The 17120-nt window shown below is 47.4% G+C and overlaps 1 protein-coding gene across 2 annotated transcripts in view; it reads left to right on the top strand.

Moving 5' to 3' along the window:
* Nucleotides 1–13839, top strand: part of abcc5 (ATP-binding cassette, sub-family C (CFTR/MRP), member 5) — a 20910-nt gene extending 7071 nt beyond the window's left edge. The window contains exons 8-30 of one of the 2 annotated variants that reach the window (XM_047392394.1): nt 62–209; nt 294–442; nt 546–653; nt 4025–4188; nt 4272–4473; nt 4668–4739; nt 4821–4945; nt 5021–5093; nt 5894–6097; nt 6176–6319; nt 6391–6484; nt 6580–6749; nt 6817–6963; nt 7352–7481; nt 7558–7840; nt 7924–8110; nt 8722–8811; nt 8987–9176; nt 9299–9458; nt 11385–11463; nt 12834–12947; nt 13023–13187; nt 13398–13839. In XM_047392394.1, coding sequence (XP_047248350.1) covers nt 62–209; nt 294–442; nt 546–653; nt 4025–4188; nt 4272–4473; nt 4668–4739; nt 4821–4945; nt 5021–5093; nt 5894–6097; nt 6176–6319; nt 6391–6484; nt 6580–6749; nt 6817–6963; nt 7352–7481; nt 7558–7840; nt 7924–8110; nt 8722–8811; nt 8987–9176; nt 9299–9458; nt 11385–11463; nt 12834–12947; nt 13023–13187; nt 13398–13499 — 3300 coding nt within the window. In that variant the 3' untranslated portion in view covers nt 13500–13839. Of the gene's footprint in view, nt 1–61; nt 210–293; nt 456–545; nt 654–4024; nt 4189–4271; nt 4474–4667; nt 4740–4820; nt 4946–5020; nt 5094–5893; nt 6098–6175; nt 6320–6390; nt 6485–6579; nt 6750–6816; nt 6964–7351; nt 7482–7557; nt 7841–7923; nt 8111–8721; nt 8812–8986; nt 9177–9298; nt 9459–11384; nt 11464–12833; nt 12948–13022; nt 13188–13397 lie in introns of those variants that run through there. The other variant, XM_047392395.1, reaches the window with a different exon arrangement.
* The last annotated feature ends 3281 nt before the right edge of the window (nt 13840–17120 follow it).

Genomic DNA, 17120 nt, shown 5'->3' with positions numbered 1-17120 from the left:
GAGATAAATGAGGCTGAGGGTTGAATAAATTAAAATGAAAACACTGGTTTACTGGTTTCAGATGTTCAGCTCCAGAATGACCGCCTACTTCAGGAGGAAGGGTGTGACTATCACGGATAGACGAGTGCAGAAGATGAATGAGATCCTCAGCTATATCAAGTTCATCAAGATGTACGCCTGGGTCAAAGCCTTCTCACAGAATGTTCAAAGTATGATGTCCCCTGACCCCCCATTCACCTGCCTGATGCTGTGATAACACAGACATAAAGTGACCTGTTTGTACTTCCTGTCAGGGATCCGGGATGAGGAGCGCAGGTTGCTGGAGCTCACTGGTTATTTCCAGAGCATCACAGTGGGCGTGGCTCCAATTGTTGTCGTCATTGCCAGCGTGGTGACGTTCTCCACTCACATGGTGCTAGGATACGACCTTACAGCCACTCAGGTTCTAAACTGAAGTACTTCTGCCTCAGTATGTCTATGCTTGCTTTTATCTCACGTTTTAATTGACCTGCTCACCAGCCTGTCGACCTCTCCCCCCTTTCTAGGCCTTCACTGTAGTCACGGTGTTCAACGCCATGACCTTTGCCCTGAAAGTGACGCCATTCTCTGTCAAGTCGCTATCGGAGGGCTCAGTTGCCATGGAGAGATTCAAGGTACCATGCGGACCATCTGGCACTCACTTACAGAACACGTGCAAAATAACTGTAACACCCTGGAATATGTCTGTCACAAACCCGCAGAACCCCTGAAACAAACCTGCAGAACATAGACCCACAGAACCCCTGAAACAAACCCGCAGAACATAGACCCACAGAACCCCTGAAACAAACCCGCAGAACATAGACCCACAGAACCCCTGAAACAAACCCGCAGAACATAGACCCACAGAACCCCTGAAACAAACCCGCAGAACATAGACCCACAGAACCCCTGAAACAAACCCGCAGAACATAGACCCACAGAACACCTGAAACAAACCTGCAGAACATAGACCCACAGAACCCCTGAAACAAACCCGCAGAACATAGACCCACAGAACCCCTGAAACAAACCCGCAGAACATAGACCCACAGAACACCTGAAACAAACCTGCAGAACATAGACCCACAGAACCCCTGAAACAAACCCGCAGAACATAGACCCACAGAACCCCTGAAACAAACCCGCAGAACATAGACCCACAGAACACCTGAAACAAACCTGCAGAACATAGACCCACAGAACCCCTGAAACAAACCTGCAGAACATAGACCCACAGAACCCCTGAAACAAACCTGCAGAACATAGACCCACAGAACCCCTGAAACAAACCTGCAGAACATAGACCCACAGAACCCCTGAAACAAACCTGCAGAACATAGACCCGCAGAACCCCTGAAACAAACCTGCAGAACATAGACCCACAGAACCCCTGAAACAAACCTGCAGAACATAGACCCGCAGAACCCCTGAAACAAACCTGCAGAACATAGACCCACAGAACCCCTGAAACAAACCTGCAGAACATAGACCCGCAGAACCCCTGAAACAAACCTGCAGAACATAGACCCGCAGAACCCCTGAAACAAACCTGCAGAACATAGACCCGCAGAACACCTGAAACAAACCTGCAGAACATAGACCCACAGAACACCTGAAACAAACCCGCAGAACATAGACCCACAGAACCCCTGAAACAAACCCGCAGAACATAGACCCACAGAACCCCTGAAACAAACCCGCAGAACATAGACCCACAGAACCCCTGAAACAAACCCGCAGAACATAGACCCACAGAACCCCTGAAACAAACCTGCAGAACATAGACCCACAGAACCCCTGAAACAAACCCGCAGAACATAGACCCACAGAACCCCTGAAACAAACCCGCAGAACATAGACCCACAGAACCCCTGAAACAAACCCGCAGAACATAGACCCACAGAACACCTGAAACAAACCTGCAGAACATAGACCCACAGAACCCCTGAAACAAACCCGCAGAACATAGACCCACAGAACCCCTGAAACAAACCCGCAGAACATAGACCCACAGAACACCTGAAACAAACCTGCAGAACATAGACCCACAGAACCCCTGAAACAAACCCGCAGAACATAGACCCACAGAACCCCTGAAACAAACCCGCAGAACATAGACCCACAGAACACCTGAAACAAACCTGCAGAACATAGACCCACAGAACACCTGAAACAAACCTGCAGAACATAGACCCACAGAACCCCTGAAACAAACCTGCAGAACATAGACCCGCAGAACCCCTGAAACAAACCTGCAGAACATAGACCCACAGAACCCCTGAAACAAACCTGCAGAACATAGACCCGCAGAACCCCTGAAACAAACCTGCAGAACATAGACCCGCAGAACCCCTGAAACAAACCTGCAGAACATAGACCCGCAGAACACCTGAAACAAACCTGCAGAACATAGACCCACAGAACACCTGAAACAAACCTGCAGAACATAGACCCACAGAACCCCTGAAACAAACCCGCAGAACATAGACCCACAGAACACCTGAAACAAACCCGCAGAACATAGACCCACAGAACCCCTGAAACAAACCCGCAGAACATAGACCCACAGAACCCCTGAAACAAACCCGCAGAACATAGACCCACAGAACCCCTGAAACAAACCCGCAGAACATAGACCCACAGAACCCCTGAAACAAACCTGCAGAACATAGACCCACAGAACCCCTGAAACAAACCCGCAGAACATAGACCCACAGAACCCCTGAAACAAACCCGCAGAACATAGACCCACAGAACCCCTGAAACAAACCCGCAGAACATAGACCCACAGAACCCCTGAAACAAACCCTGCAGAACATAGACCCACAGAACCCCTGAAACAAACCTGCAGAACATAGACCCACAGAACCCCTGAAACAAACCCGCAGAACATAGACCCACAGAACCCCTGAAACAAACCCGCAGAACATAGACCCACAGAACCCCTGAAACAAACCTGCAGAACATAGACCCACAGAACCCCTGAAACAAACCTGCAGAACATAGACCCACAGAACCCCTGAAACAAACCCGCAGAACATAGACCCACAGAACCCCTGAAACAAACCTGCAGAACATAGACCCACAGAACCCCTGAAACAAACCTGCAGAACATAGACCCACAGAACCCCTGAAACAAACCCTGCAGAACATAGACCCACAGAACCCCTGAAACAAACCTGCAGAACATAGACCCACAGAACCCCTGAAACAAACCCGCAGAACATAGACCCACAGAACCCCTGAAACAAACCCGCAGAACATAGACCCACAGAACCCCGGAAACAAACCTGCAGAACATAGACCCACAGAACCCCGGAAACAAACCTGCAGAACATAGACCCACAGAACCCCTGAAACAAACCTGCAGAACATAGACCCACAGAACCCCTGAAACAAACCTGCAGAACATAGACCCACAGAACCCCTGAAACAAACCCGCAGAACATAGACCCACAGAACCCCGGAAACAAACCTGCAGAACATAGACCCACAGAACCCCGGAAACAAACCTGCAGAACATAGACCCACAGAACCCCTGAAACAAACCTGCAGAACATAGACCCACAGAACCCCTGAAACAAACCTGCAGAACATAGACCCACAGAACCCCTGAAACAAACCTGCAGAACATAGACCCACAGAACCCCTGAAACAAACCTGCAGAACATAGACCCACAGAACCCCTGAAACAAACCTGCAGAACATAGACCCACAGAACCCCGGAAACAAACCTGCAGAACATAGACCCACAGAACCCCTGAAACAAACCTGCAGAACATAGACCCACAGAACCCCGGAAACAAACCTGCAGAACATAGACCCACAGAACCCCTGAAACAAACCTGCAGAACATAGACCCACAGAACCCCTGAAACAAACCTGCAGAACATAGACCCGCAGAACCCCTGAAACAAACCTGCAGAACATAGACCCACAGAACCCCTGAAACAAACCTGCAGAACATAGACCCAGGTAATATGACCACTCTGTCTGTACTCAGAGTCTCTTCCTGTTGCCGGAGATTGACAGCATCCGAGCGTTGCCTAGTGATCGTCAGGTTGCCGTGGAGATGTGTGGTGCCTCTCTGGGATGGGAGGGGGTGGGGCATAGCGCCCAGCCCAGTCCGTGTGTCCAAACAGCTAGCCGATATCGACAGAGAGAAAAGTAAACCCAGACAGACCCGCCTCGTTATTGATGACCAATGGTCACTCACTTTCAGATACAATCCAAATGGATTCTTCTTCCAGGTGCAGAGACTCAGGTATCCTCCAGGAAGAGGAGGCGCCGGAGGAGGTGACCGGCTCCCTGTTGGGAGGTGGAGGTGCAGACTCAAGTCCTGAGGAGGAAGATGGGGACGAGGAGGACACCTGTCCTCCCCTCCTGGCAGTCCCCCGTACCTCTGTGCGCCCTCAGAGCACCCTGCACTGCATTACTCTGAGCGTCCAGCAGGTGGGTCCAGCCCTTGGTCTGAAGACTAGATCATGCATGTCTGACTGAAGACATTCTAAGCAGCCTTCTTTCTGCATGCCTCTATCTCACTCTGTCCCTCAGTCTCCCTGGATCTGTATGTACCCTGAGTCACATTGTGTCTCCCTGTCTCACTCAGTGTATCTAACTGTGATTCTGTCTTCATCTGTGTCCAGGGACAGTTGCTTGGTGTCTGCGGCTGCGTTGGCAGTGGGAAAACCTCCCTGATCTCAGCCATCTTAGGACAGGTGACGTCCCCAGCTGCTCCCATAATTCCCAGCAGACAGCTGGTGGTCACTGGTGTTGATTTTTGGTAGGGATGTTTGCAGATGACGGTGCTGGAGGGCAGCGTGGCCGTCAGAGGAAGGATGGCCTACGTAGCTCAGCAGGCCTGGATTCTGAACGCGACACTGAGAGACAACATCCTGTTTGGACAGGAGTACCAGGAGGACAGGTGAAGAGGAGGCATGTTGGATTCAGGACGAAGATGTTGACCAAAGGTGGACTGACTGTCTCTGTGTCTCTGCAGGTATCAGTCTGTCCTCAGTGCCTGCTGCCTCAGACCGGACCTGGCTCTGCTGCCCAACGCTGACCTCACACAGGTGATGTCATTTCCTGTATCTCTGTCCTCTTAGAAGATCACTTTCAAACCATGATCCTGACCTGTTCTGTGGTGCTGATGGTGGGTCATACAAGGACTGACCCCCTGAGGTGCTAGTCACAGCTGAGGTAGAAAGAACAGTATGGCTGCAAAGATGATATCCCTTTAAAGTCCTTTAGGGTGCCATGATTTTATAAATCAAGTCAGACTGACCAAACTTCAAACAATATGTTATTAATACACAAAGTCTGCATAATGCAACCTGGGTACTTCAGGGAGAGGAAACTAACCAGAGTTCATTTTAAACAACCCAAACACCACAAGTTTGAAAACATCCTTAGACTAGGAGAACCTCGAGGAGGGTGTAGACTGGTGTTAAAGTGGTAGAAGGTGGTTTCCACGTGCTCAAGCTACCTGGTCTACTCTCTTCACTGTGACCCCACAGCTAGTCCCTCAGTCCTGCATTTCTAGCTCCTCTTTCCTTCAAAGAAGGAATGTTGTCAGTGGTTGGCTAGTTTGTTTCTAACAACCTGGTGTTGTTGGTTCTTAGATGCGGAACAGAAAGGAGTTCGTACTGATCTGAAATCCGTGATGTGTTTGCAGTCAGTCATATAATTTCAAGTTAGGAACCCAAGGCAAGTGTTGATTTTTCCTATTTTGGTCTAAGAACCAGAGCTTTCCAGAGACGGGCCCAGTTTGGACCCACCTTGTGAAATCATGGGTCAGTTCTCCAACCTTTAACCCAAACAGCACCATAAACCTTCTCACACACATTAAACATATCCATATGTGTCCAATCAGATCGGTGACCGCGGCGCCAACCTGAGTGGTGGCCAGCGGCAGCGGATTAGTTTGGCCCGTGCCCTCTACAGTGACCGGGACGTGTATATTCTAGATGACCCACTGAGCGCTCTGGACGCCCACGTGGCCAATCACATCTTCCGCACTGCAATCAAGAAGCAGCTTCACAACAAGACTGTCATCTTCGTCACCCATCAGCTGCAGGTAACCCTCCTCCTGACACAGACACATGTGGTCCACTGCAGACGGTTACCATGGAGATACCTGTGTGTGTGTGTGCAGTACATGGGGGACTGTGATGACATCATTCTGATGAAGGAGGGGAGCATAGTGGAGCAAGGTAGCCATGACAACTTGATGAAACTGAATGGAGACTACGCAGCGATGTTCAACCACTTCCAGCTGGGGGAACCGCCCGTCATAGAGGTACCTGTCTGTCTGTCTGTGTCCGTCTGTCTCTCTGTCTGTCTCTCTGAAAGACTCTGTCTGTGTTTCAGGTTCCCAGCAGGAAGCAGGGTGGCTCTCAGAGGAAACCAGCCGACAGCAAACCAGGATCAGTGAAGAAGAGCTCGCCGGTCATCAAAGACAACGGTAACGACTCCATTTAAACATCTAACCCTGGCCCAGTCTGTTCTGTGGTTAGACTGATCACGTTCTGCTGTTCATCTGGACATGTGACCTTCAAGGTGATGACCAGCAGTATGGTGGCATGTCCTGGCCCGTGTTCCGCGTCTACATGGCGGCATGCGGTGGCTCCACCCCCTGCCTGCTGATCCTGGTTCTGTTTGTTCTCAACGTGGGAAGTGCGGCCTTCTGCCACTGGTGGCTCAGCTACTGGATCAACCAGGGCAGTGGGGTGAGTCACCTGATTTCCTCCACCTGCCCATCAACTCTCTCTCTGACTCTGCTCTCCTGGTTTCCAGAACACCACGGTAACCGTGGGCAACAGCTCAGTGATGAGCATCAGCATGAAGGACAATCCCAAGATGCAGCAGTACGCCACCATTTATGCCTCTTCCATGGGAGTCATGCTGATCTTCAAACTCATCCGAGGAATCGCCTTCGTCAAGGTCAGACGCCAGTTCCAGTCTGGACTCCTGGTCCTGTCTGGTCCGATGTAAAGGTTTCAGATGTCTCTGGGTTTAATGTAGGTGTGTATGGGCTGGGGGGGGTCAGACAGTTTTTGTAGACAGAACTCTGTTGTCGACCTGTAGTCCGATTCTCTAGCATTCCTTTTCGCCAGATGGATACAGCAGAGGAGATTTTCCACACTCAGAACAGTTATTTTCAGGAAGCTCTCGGGTCCAGTTAAACATTATGACCTTGGTCTGAGGGTGCTTCAATGAGCCAGTCTTTGATTTCTTTTCCCCTTTTGGGTTTCCTTACAACATATTAAGTTCTGCAGACTGGAGGTAACCAGTTCCTCTCAGTGGTGACGCTTTGGTTGTGTCTTTCTAGGGAACTCTGAGAGCTTCCTCTAAGCTGCATGACCAACTTTTCCACAAGATCCTGCGCTGCCCCATGAAGTTCTTTGACATAACTCCTACAGGACAGATCCTCAATCGCTTCTCCAAGGACCTGGATGAAGGTAAGTTGACAGGACTGGACCATAATCAGGACTGCTGGTCTTTACTTGACACAGTTTTGTCTCTATTTCCTTCCAGTCGACACCCGTCTGCCCTTCCAGGCAGAAATGTTCATCCAGAATGTGATCCTGGTCTTCTTCTGCCTGGGTGTCATCAGCTGGGTTTTCCCATGGTTCCTAGTGGCTGTTGGTCCACTGGTCGCGGTTTTTGCTGCTCTCCACAGCGTCTCCAAGGTCCTCATCCGAGAGCTGAAGCGTTTGGACAACGTGACGATGTCCCCCTTCATGTCCCACATCACATCCAGCATCCAGGGCCTGACGACTCTGCAGGCCTACGACAGGGGACAGGATTTCCTCCACAGGTCAGAGTTAGAAGGAGAATCTCTACTCTGAACTCCAGTGCTTGTAAGTCCAGGATCTGAATGCTGTGTACTATTTTATTTAGGTACCAGTTATTACTAGACCAGAACCAGGCTCCGTTTTACCTGTTCAGCTGTGCCATGCGCTGGTTGGCGGTTCGACTAGATATTATCAGCGTGTCTCTGATCAGCATGACGGCCTTGATGATGGTCCTGATGCACGGACAGATCTCCCCCGCCTACGCTGGACTTGCCATCTCCTACGCTGTCCAGGTAACTGAAACCAAGACCCGAGGTTCTGTCCGGTAAACCTGTTCAGACCAAAGACAACTGAACCATCACCTTTAGCAAGTTTTGTGTTAACTGGGTAGTTTTCTACTGAACTGGAAACATTGGTCAGACAGGATCAGTTCCTCATTTCCTTTGCAGGAACACGGGACGGGGCTTAGAACAGTTCTGTCCTGCTGGTTTTATGTAGAAAACAGGTTTTAATCAGTCAATGTATTCTGGTCTTTGTGAAAACTACTTTATAGTGAAAAATGTCCTGCCTTGTCCTTTTTCCAAGGAAAGTCAATGGATCCAATAATCTGCATTGACCTTACCTTTAATAAAATGTTTCTTGAAGGATTTTCTTGGACCTACTGACTGAGCAGGTCTTCAGGATCCTCTGCAGTTTGACCAAAGGCTGTCGGGTTCTATTGAGCTGTTCTCCATGTTGAACCGGTTAATTTTCTTATTTATCTTTAATTCAGGCTCAGTACAGGAGGCTGCAGACATTTTCCTCGCAAGGTTTGGGACCTTCTCTGAAATGAAGTTTTGGGATGTGTCTGTGAGAATGTAGAGGATTGTTTCAGATCCTCAAGGAGAACCTGTGTCTCTGTCAGTTAACAGGACTGTTCCAGTTCACGGTGCGGCTAGCCTCTGAGACCGAAGCTCGCTTCACCTCCGTGGAGAGAATCCATCACTACATCCAGGTACTGGGAGCCTTCTCCTGAATAACTGGGAACAGCGGTGTTCCTAATACGTCTCTCAAGAACCCAAATATTTGATTTTAGAAACATAACTGATTTCTGTTTGTCTCATTTCTGTCACGGTTGAAACTGGTTTACCCAGATCCAGGTTCTGACCTGCTGTGTGTGTTTGTCTCAGTCTCTGTCCCAGGAGGCCCCAGCCCGGGTTAAAGGTCGGTCTCCTCTGCCTGATTGGCCCCAGCAGGGGGAGCTGGTGTTCAGGGATGTGGAGATGAGGTACCAAGAGAACCTTCCTCTGGTTCTGAACAAGATCTCATGCTCCATTAGACCAAAGGAGAAAGTCGGCATCATCGGCAGAACTGGATCAGGTAGATATGTTGTTTGGGATACTGCCCTCTAATGGTGAAACACAGTAACTGCACATTAATCATTTCCAAATTCAATAATGTTTAAAGATTAAAGGTTAATAAAAATCTATTTCATCCTGCAGGGAAATCGTCTCTGGGCGTGGTGTTATTCCGGCTCGCGGAGCGCTCCGGAGGCTCAATCCTGATTGACGGCATTGACATCAGTGACATCGGATTGGCTGATCTGCGCAGCAAGCTGTCCATCATCCCGCAGGACCCGGTTCTGTTCAGTGGGACGGTCAGGTAGATTCACAGAAGAGGACCTGATCTGCAGTTTTCACACCTCTTAACTTTTTCCACATTATATTATGCTACAGGCTTGTATTTTTTTTCACTGGTATCTCCACACTCATAGTCGTACTCGTCGTCTTCCAGTTATCCAGGACCGGGTCGCGGGGGCAGCAGACTCAGCAGAGACACCCAGACGTCCCTCTCTCCAGACACCTCCTCCAGCTCCTCCGGGGGGAGCCCAAGGCGTTCCCAGGCCAGCCGAGAGACATAGTCCCTCCAGCGTGTCCTGGGCCGTCCCCTGGGCCTCCTCCCGGTGGGACGTGCCTGGAACACCTCCAGAGGAAGGCGTCCAGGAGGCATCCGGTATAGATGCCTGAGCCACCTCAACTGGCTCCTCTCGATGTGGAAGAGCAGCAGCTCTACTCCGAGCTCCTCCCGGATGGCCGAGCTCCTCACCCTATCTCTAAGGGAGTGCCCGGCCACCCTACGGAGGAAGCTCATTTCAGCCGCTTGTATCCGGGATCTCGTTCTTTCGGTCATGACCCAAAGTTCATGGCCATAGGTGAGGGTAGGAACGTAGACCGACCGGTGAATCGAGAGCTTTGCAGCAGAATAACTAAGTCCCCAGGAGTGGCACTATGCAGCACCCCTGACAGGGATGCCAAGAAGGCTGGATACTCCGCTCTACCGCTCGACCCGTAGGCTGAAATGACAGTCAGAGACCTGTCCCCAACCCCAAACCCCGTAAACCCCAACACGAGAGCTGGGGGGCAACAAGCAAACCCACCCCAGCCCGGCACCTGACCCCGTGGGCCACTCCAGAGTAGAAGGGAGTCCAGCCCCTCTGGAGGAGATGAGTTCCAGAGCCCACGCTGTGCGTGGAAGTGAGCCTCACTTTTCTAGTCGATGTCTCTCGACGTCCCACACAAGCTCAGGTTCCCCAGCGAGGTGACATTCCACGTCCCTAGAGCCAGCCTAAGCGTCTGAAGATCGGGCCACCGAGGTCTCCACCTTCGTCCACTGCGCAATCCTCTTTGCACCGGTCCCTTATTGTTCCCCCTGCAGGTGGTGGGCCCACTGGGGGATGGCCTCGTGTCTCTCGTCAGGGCCGGGTCCCGCGAGGAGTAACCCAGCCACCAGGCGTTTTCTGGTGAGTCCCGACCCCAGGTTTGGCTCAAGGGTTGGACCCCGGCTCCGCCGTACCGGGCAACGTCACGTGCCTCGATTTTGTGGTCCTCACGAAGGATTCTTGAACCGCTCTTTGTCTGACCCGTCACCTAGAGCCTGTTTGCCATGGGAGACACTACCAGGGGCATTTAGGCCCAAGACAACATAGCCTCTAGGATCATTCGAGCACTCAAACCCCTCCACCATGTTAAGGTGACGGTTCAAGGAGGGGTCTGTCATTTCTGAAATTTGGAAACCACAGGGCTTTTAAGGATGTTCAGTCCTGCTCAGTTGTTTTGTATCTTTCCCCCGATTTGTACCTGCACATAATCCAGTCTCTGAGGTCTACAGATACTTACTGTGACCTTATTGCCTGGTTTCTGCTCTGTCCACTCTGGGAGCTTCCTATGGACACATCTGTCCATTCAAAATCAAGTTCATTCCACTGAACTTTCCACAGTTGGACTCCAATCAAGTTGCAGAAATTGCTAAAGAATGATCAGTGGAAATTAGAGGCATTTGAGTTCAGGGTGTGAATACTTGTGCCTGTTATGTTTTCATCCTTTAAAATGTATTAAAATATCTGAAAATATGTTTTCACTTTCTCAGTGAGGGCTGTTGATTTCTTAAAGCAACTCTACATCAGTCAGTTTTTGATCAAGTCTTTAACATAACTGTGGTAAATGGGTGTGAATACTTTCTGCTGATGCTGTAAGCAGATACATGTGGTTTAACTGAGCTCAGATTAGAACAGAGTTTCTGTTTCTGCAGGTCCAATCTGGATCCTTTCAACCAGTACGGTGAAGAGAAGATCTGGGACACTCTGGAGCGGAGTCATATGAAGGAGTCGGTGAGTGGACCCATCAACACACCTGACTGAAAGAAAGCTATGACCACCTGTATACGGTTATGCTTAAAAGTTTCCATACCCAGGTAGAATTTCTGGGTTTTTTATGCCATTTCTCAGGGAATATTAATGATGATCCATAAAACATTTCTGTCTCTCATGGTTTGTGGTTGGATGAAGTTTTTAAATCACTAAGTAAACTAAGTACTAAGTAAAATAATTAACTGATCAAGCTTGTCCATGTAGAGCCCACTGATGGTCATTGTTCTACTAAAAACCACAAGGATTGGGATACCTCTCTCTGTCAGACTGATTATAACCATTGGAAAAGAGAAGGGGTCATACAGGTAGCAGAAATGGAGGGTGTGTTTGCACCTCAACCATAACTGAGCCGGTTTAGGCTAAACCTGACTCCCCCTTACTCCAACCAACAGGGAGGGAAGAAGACGGAGGTCAAAAATAATTGGAGAGAGTTGTTTCCTGTTGTATTGTGTGAGAGGTTTAAAATGGGCTAAGTCAATTCAATCGAATCATATAGATTTCAAGTCAGATTCATACATTCCAATTAATCGTAACCATTGAACAGTTCAGTCAGATTCAGTTATTTATTCAAATTCGATATAAAGTTTTTCTATCTAAGGAAACCCAGCAGATATCATCCAGTCAGTGACTTGCAGCATTCACTCCTCCTGGATGAGCATGTAGAGACAGTGGAGAGGAAAAACTCCCTTTTAACAGGAAGAAACCTCCAGCAGAACCAGAACCAGGCTCAGTGTGAGCGGCCATCTGCCACGACCGGCTGGAGGTTTGAGAGAACAGAGCAGAGACACAAAGAGAACAAAGAAGCACTGATCCAGGAGTACTTTCTATGGGAAGGAAAAGTAAATGTTAATGGATGTAGCTCCTTTAGTTGTTTCATCTAGAAAGAAAGAACAGATCAACTCTGAGCCAGTTTTCAAGGTTAGAGTCTGAAAGAGAGCACATAGAGTTAGTTACAGTAGAAGCTCAGTCAGTAGCCATGTCTAGGAGAGAGAAAGGGTTAAAACAAGCTGTCAGTGACATGAATGAGTTAAGTTCAGCAGATTTTAATGATACATTTATTAATAAAAACTGACCTTTTTGATTCAGAAAACATTTGAGGGCCCAGACTGGAACCTGGGGGAATAACATGGTTATTTTTTTTAACCCTGGATCTAGAATGGAGACCATGAAAAATCTGTTATTCAAGAATGACCAAACCAGTTAGAGATAATCAAGTTTATTCCCCAACAAAATTCTCTTCAGTTGCCTGAAAGATCACAAGGCGAACCACCCTCGGTGCATTTAAAATCAGTTTTACCCTGTCTGTCTTTGTCTCTCCATCCGACCTTTAGGTGTCTCAGCTTCCTATGAAGTTGGAGTCAGAGGTGGTGGAGAACGGGGAGAACTTCTCAATGGGAGAGAGACAGCTGCTGTGTGTGGCTAGAGCTCTACTGAGACAGTGCAAGGTGAGACAGACAGACAAAGAGAGACAATTGTACTTTCCCTGTGTCCTGTCCTTTGATTGGCTGGTTCTGGTCCAGGTGCTGATTCTGGATGAGGCCACAGCAGCCATGGATGCTGAGACAGATGCTCTGATCCAGGAGACCATCAGGAGCTCATTTCAGGACTGCACCACACTGACCATCGCTCATCGCCTCCATACGGTCCTGTCGTCTGACCGCATCATGGTGCTGAACCAGGGACAGGTATGAACCAATCAGAACACCGCTTCAAACGGTAACATAAGATGTGCTCCTCTGAAGACTTTAAGAAATGTTCTGTTAGATCATTTAAACAGCCATGGTGGCAACCAGCTGGTCTTCACTTGAAGACCAGCTGGTTGCCACCATGGCTGTTTTATTCAAGTCCAAGTCCAGCTGTTTTTATGAATGCCTCCTTGTCTCTGATTGGCTCAGGTAGTGGAATTTGACGAGCCTGCCAGGCTGCTGGCCAATGAGAACTCTCGGTTATGTTCGATGTTGGCGGCTGCTGAGAGCAAAGTGTCTGTTCGAGGATGATCGCGCCATGGTCCCAGAAGAAGATCCAGCGCCAGTCTGAGTCGACTCTCTGACGGCTTCCTGCTGCTTCATATGACGTCTCTGCTGTTCAGTTGTTCCTGTGAGCTGCTCTCAGAGACCTCAGTGCTTCTTGTGTTTTGTTTTATTTATTTTGACACCCTGATGATGTGGCACCATGTTACTGGCTGCTCATGGAGGTTGGAAGAGTCAAAGGACCAAGCCTGTGGTTTTCTTTTTGTAGAAAACAATTTCTGATGATCTGAAGGTATTAATTTAATCGTCTTAGTTTTAATGTTGTTCAGATGATACCTGGATTCTGTCAGAGGAGACAAATGAAGACTCCGTCTTCAGCTACACCTGAGGATCAATTAGAGAGTGATGTCATCATATCTGTCCTCTGCATCAGATAAATTATGATCAGTCTGTTGCGGTTTAATGTGGAATGTAGAGAGCTTTCATTACCCACATATACTTCTGAGTTGCAGGACCTCTTTGCCTTTAAAGACTTTTTGCCTTTCAGAAGGAGGCATTGAAGAGGGTGCTGCCCCCCACAGGAAAAACACAGTAACTACACAAGCATCTGAAGCAACATTTATCCCAAAGTACTCTAGGTGGGCTTATGGATCATGACAGCTGGGAATGGTGGTTTCCTGTTCTGAGGGAAGCAAGTCATCATCAGGCGTCAGTTTGCAGTTTCTGGTGAGTACCTGCAGGGGGCAGCATGCACAGAGTCTCCACCTGTAAAGAATCACTGTAGATGAGCTACTCTGTGTTGACCTGTACACTTGTGTTGTGAGAAGTGGAGTGAGGACACACTATGCTGCTGCTCCTCGTTTCTTTGCACTTTCTGACCTCATGAACACGTTGCTGAGCTTCAAACAGAAGCAGCTCATTAAAACACTGCCGGAGTTCCCTGCCGGACTGATCTGCCTCTGCTCGGATCTGCAGGAGGAACCATAAACGGCGGCGGATTCAGATCTGCTCATCAACACAGAGTGATGTGATGTTTTCATTCTGAAACTTCTTGTGATAGAACAGCCATGTAAAATGTCTTAGTGTGGTGTATGTATTTTTATAAGCGCCTACCACCATGATTAACAGAACCAGTAAAACCATTTTTAACACACTCCTCCTGACCCAGTCTTTTATTTTTTACGTGTAAATTATAAATATTTGCTTTCTGAGACAGAAAAACCTACTGGGATTATTTATAGTTTTTATTTCTGTTGGGAAATGTATTTGTAATCTGTTCATATATTATATTACCAACCTCTAGACCAGTAGTGTCCAAACGTTTCGCCACATGGGCCAAAATCACCTAACATGACAGAACTCACAGGCCTCAAAAAAGTTATTTTCATTTTTGAAATTAAAAATACAAAAGTTATTTTATTGATTTTTTTTTTCTCTCAACAATAACTAAACTTGTAATATTATATTGAACGAACAGACAATTGTAGAAATGGATCATTAAATGATTAAAGAGGAAAACACAACAGGAATGGGTCATGGGTCACTCTTCAAAAACTTCCTGTATTCAGCCAAGTTTAATGAATGCAGTTAGTGTTTCTACTTCCTATGAAATTAGAATAAAAAAACTTATTTAATAAAATTATGTTTTATGTTGTGCCAAACGTTTTCTATTTTAAGAACATTTTTATTTCTCATCTTAAAAAAAGGATCCTTTTCCATCAGCCGCCAGGGCCGGGGAATTTATTCCATTCAAAAACTGGGATCAAGGCGGCCGCACGAAATCATTTCAGGGGCCGGAAATGGACCCCCACTGCTGTGGATCCTCGTCTTTGCTACCCAGAAACGTCCAGAGCTGATATTAACTTTAGACTGCTGTTTCTGGGAAACAGAAATTGCAGGATTTTAATCAAATCAAATGAAGCTGAGAACATGAAAAGTGAAATCTCTGATTTATACTGACAGATTGCAGAAATGTGTAAGAAAATGAAAAATATCTCTGGATGTTTTTTTGATAGGTAACAATTAATGTGTTTGTGCTGTGAGGTTCTGTCCAAGAAGTGAGTTGTTCTGGTTCAGGAGGAGGTTCCTTTATCTGTGTTTCTGTTTTATTGCTGAAGTTTTTAATCTCTTGTTTTTCACTCATTATTGAACTTTAATCAGACGGATTAAAAGTTGTTAGACTGAAACTGATGAACTGATGGATGAACTGATGGATGAACTGATGGATGAACTGATGGATGGATGGATGAACTGATGGATGGATGGATGAACTGATGAACTGATGGATGAACTGATGGATGAACTGATGGATGAACTGATGGATGGATGGATGAACTGATGGATGGATGGATGAACTGATGAACTGATGGATGAACTGATGGATGAACTGATGGATGAACTGATGGATGAACTGATGGATGAACTGATGGATGAACTGATGGATGAACTGATGAACTGATGGATGAACTGATGGATGAACTGATGGATGAACTGATGGATGAACTGATGGATGAACTGATGGATGAACTGATGGATGAACTGATGGATGAACTGATGAACTGATGGATGAACTGATGGATGAACTGATGGATGAACTGATGAACTGATGGATGAACTGATGGATGAACTGATGAATGAACTGATGGATGAACTGATGGATGAACTGATGGATGGATGAACTGATGGATGAACTGATGGATGAACTGATGGATGGATGGATGGATGAACTGATGGATGATCTGATGAACTGATGAACTGATGGATGGATGAACTGATGGATGATCTGATGAACTGATGGATGAACTGATGAACTGATGGATGAACTGATGGATGGATGGATGAACTGATGGATGAACTGATGGATGAACTGATGGATGGATGAACTGATGGATGAACTGATGGATGAACTGATGGATGGATGAACTGATGGATGAACTGATGGATGAACTGATGGATGAACTGATGGATGAACTGATGGATGGATGAACTGATGGATGGATGGATGGATGAACTGATGGATGATCTGATGAACTGATGAACTGATGGATGATCTGATGAACTGATGGATGAACTGATGGATGGATGGATGAACTGATGGATGAACTGATGGATGGATGAACTGATGGATGAACTGATGGATGAACTGATGGATGAACTGATGGATGGATGAACTGATGGATGAACTGATGGATGGATGAACTGATGGATGAACTGATGAATGAACTGATGGATGAACTGATGGATGAACTGATGGATGGATGAACTGATGGATGGATGAACTGATGGATGAACTGATGGATGAACTGATGGATGAACTGATGGATGAACTGATGGATGAACTGATGGATGAACTGATGGATGAACTGATGGATGGATGAACTGATGGATGAACTGATGGATGAACTGATGGATGAACTGATGGATGGATGAACTGATGGATGGATGAACTGATGGATGAACTGATGGATGAACTGATGGATGATCTGATGAACTGATGGATGAACTGATGGATGAACTGATGGATGAACTGATGGATGGATGAACTGATGGATGATCTGATGAACTGATGGATGATCTGATGAACTGATGGATGAACTGATGGATGGATGAACTGATGGATGATCTGATGAACCGATGGATGAACTGATG

The sequence above is a fragment of the Girardinichthys multiradiatus genome, chromosome 18 (assembly GCF_021462225.1).
Source record: "Girardinichthys multiradiatus isolate DD_20200921_A chromosome 18, DD_fGirMul_XY1, whole genome shotgun sequence".
Lineage (NCBI taxonomy): Eukaryota > Metazoa > Chordata > Actinopteri > Cyprinodontiformes > Goodeidae > Girardinichthys > Girardinichthys multiradiatus.
This window is presented reverse-complemented; position numbering and strand designations above follow the sequence as displayed.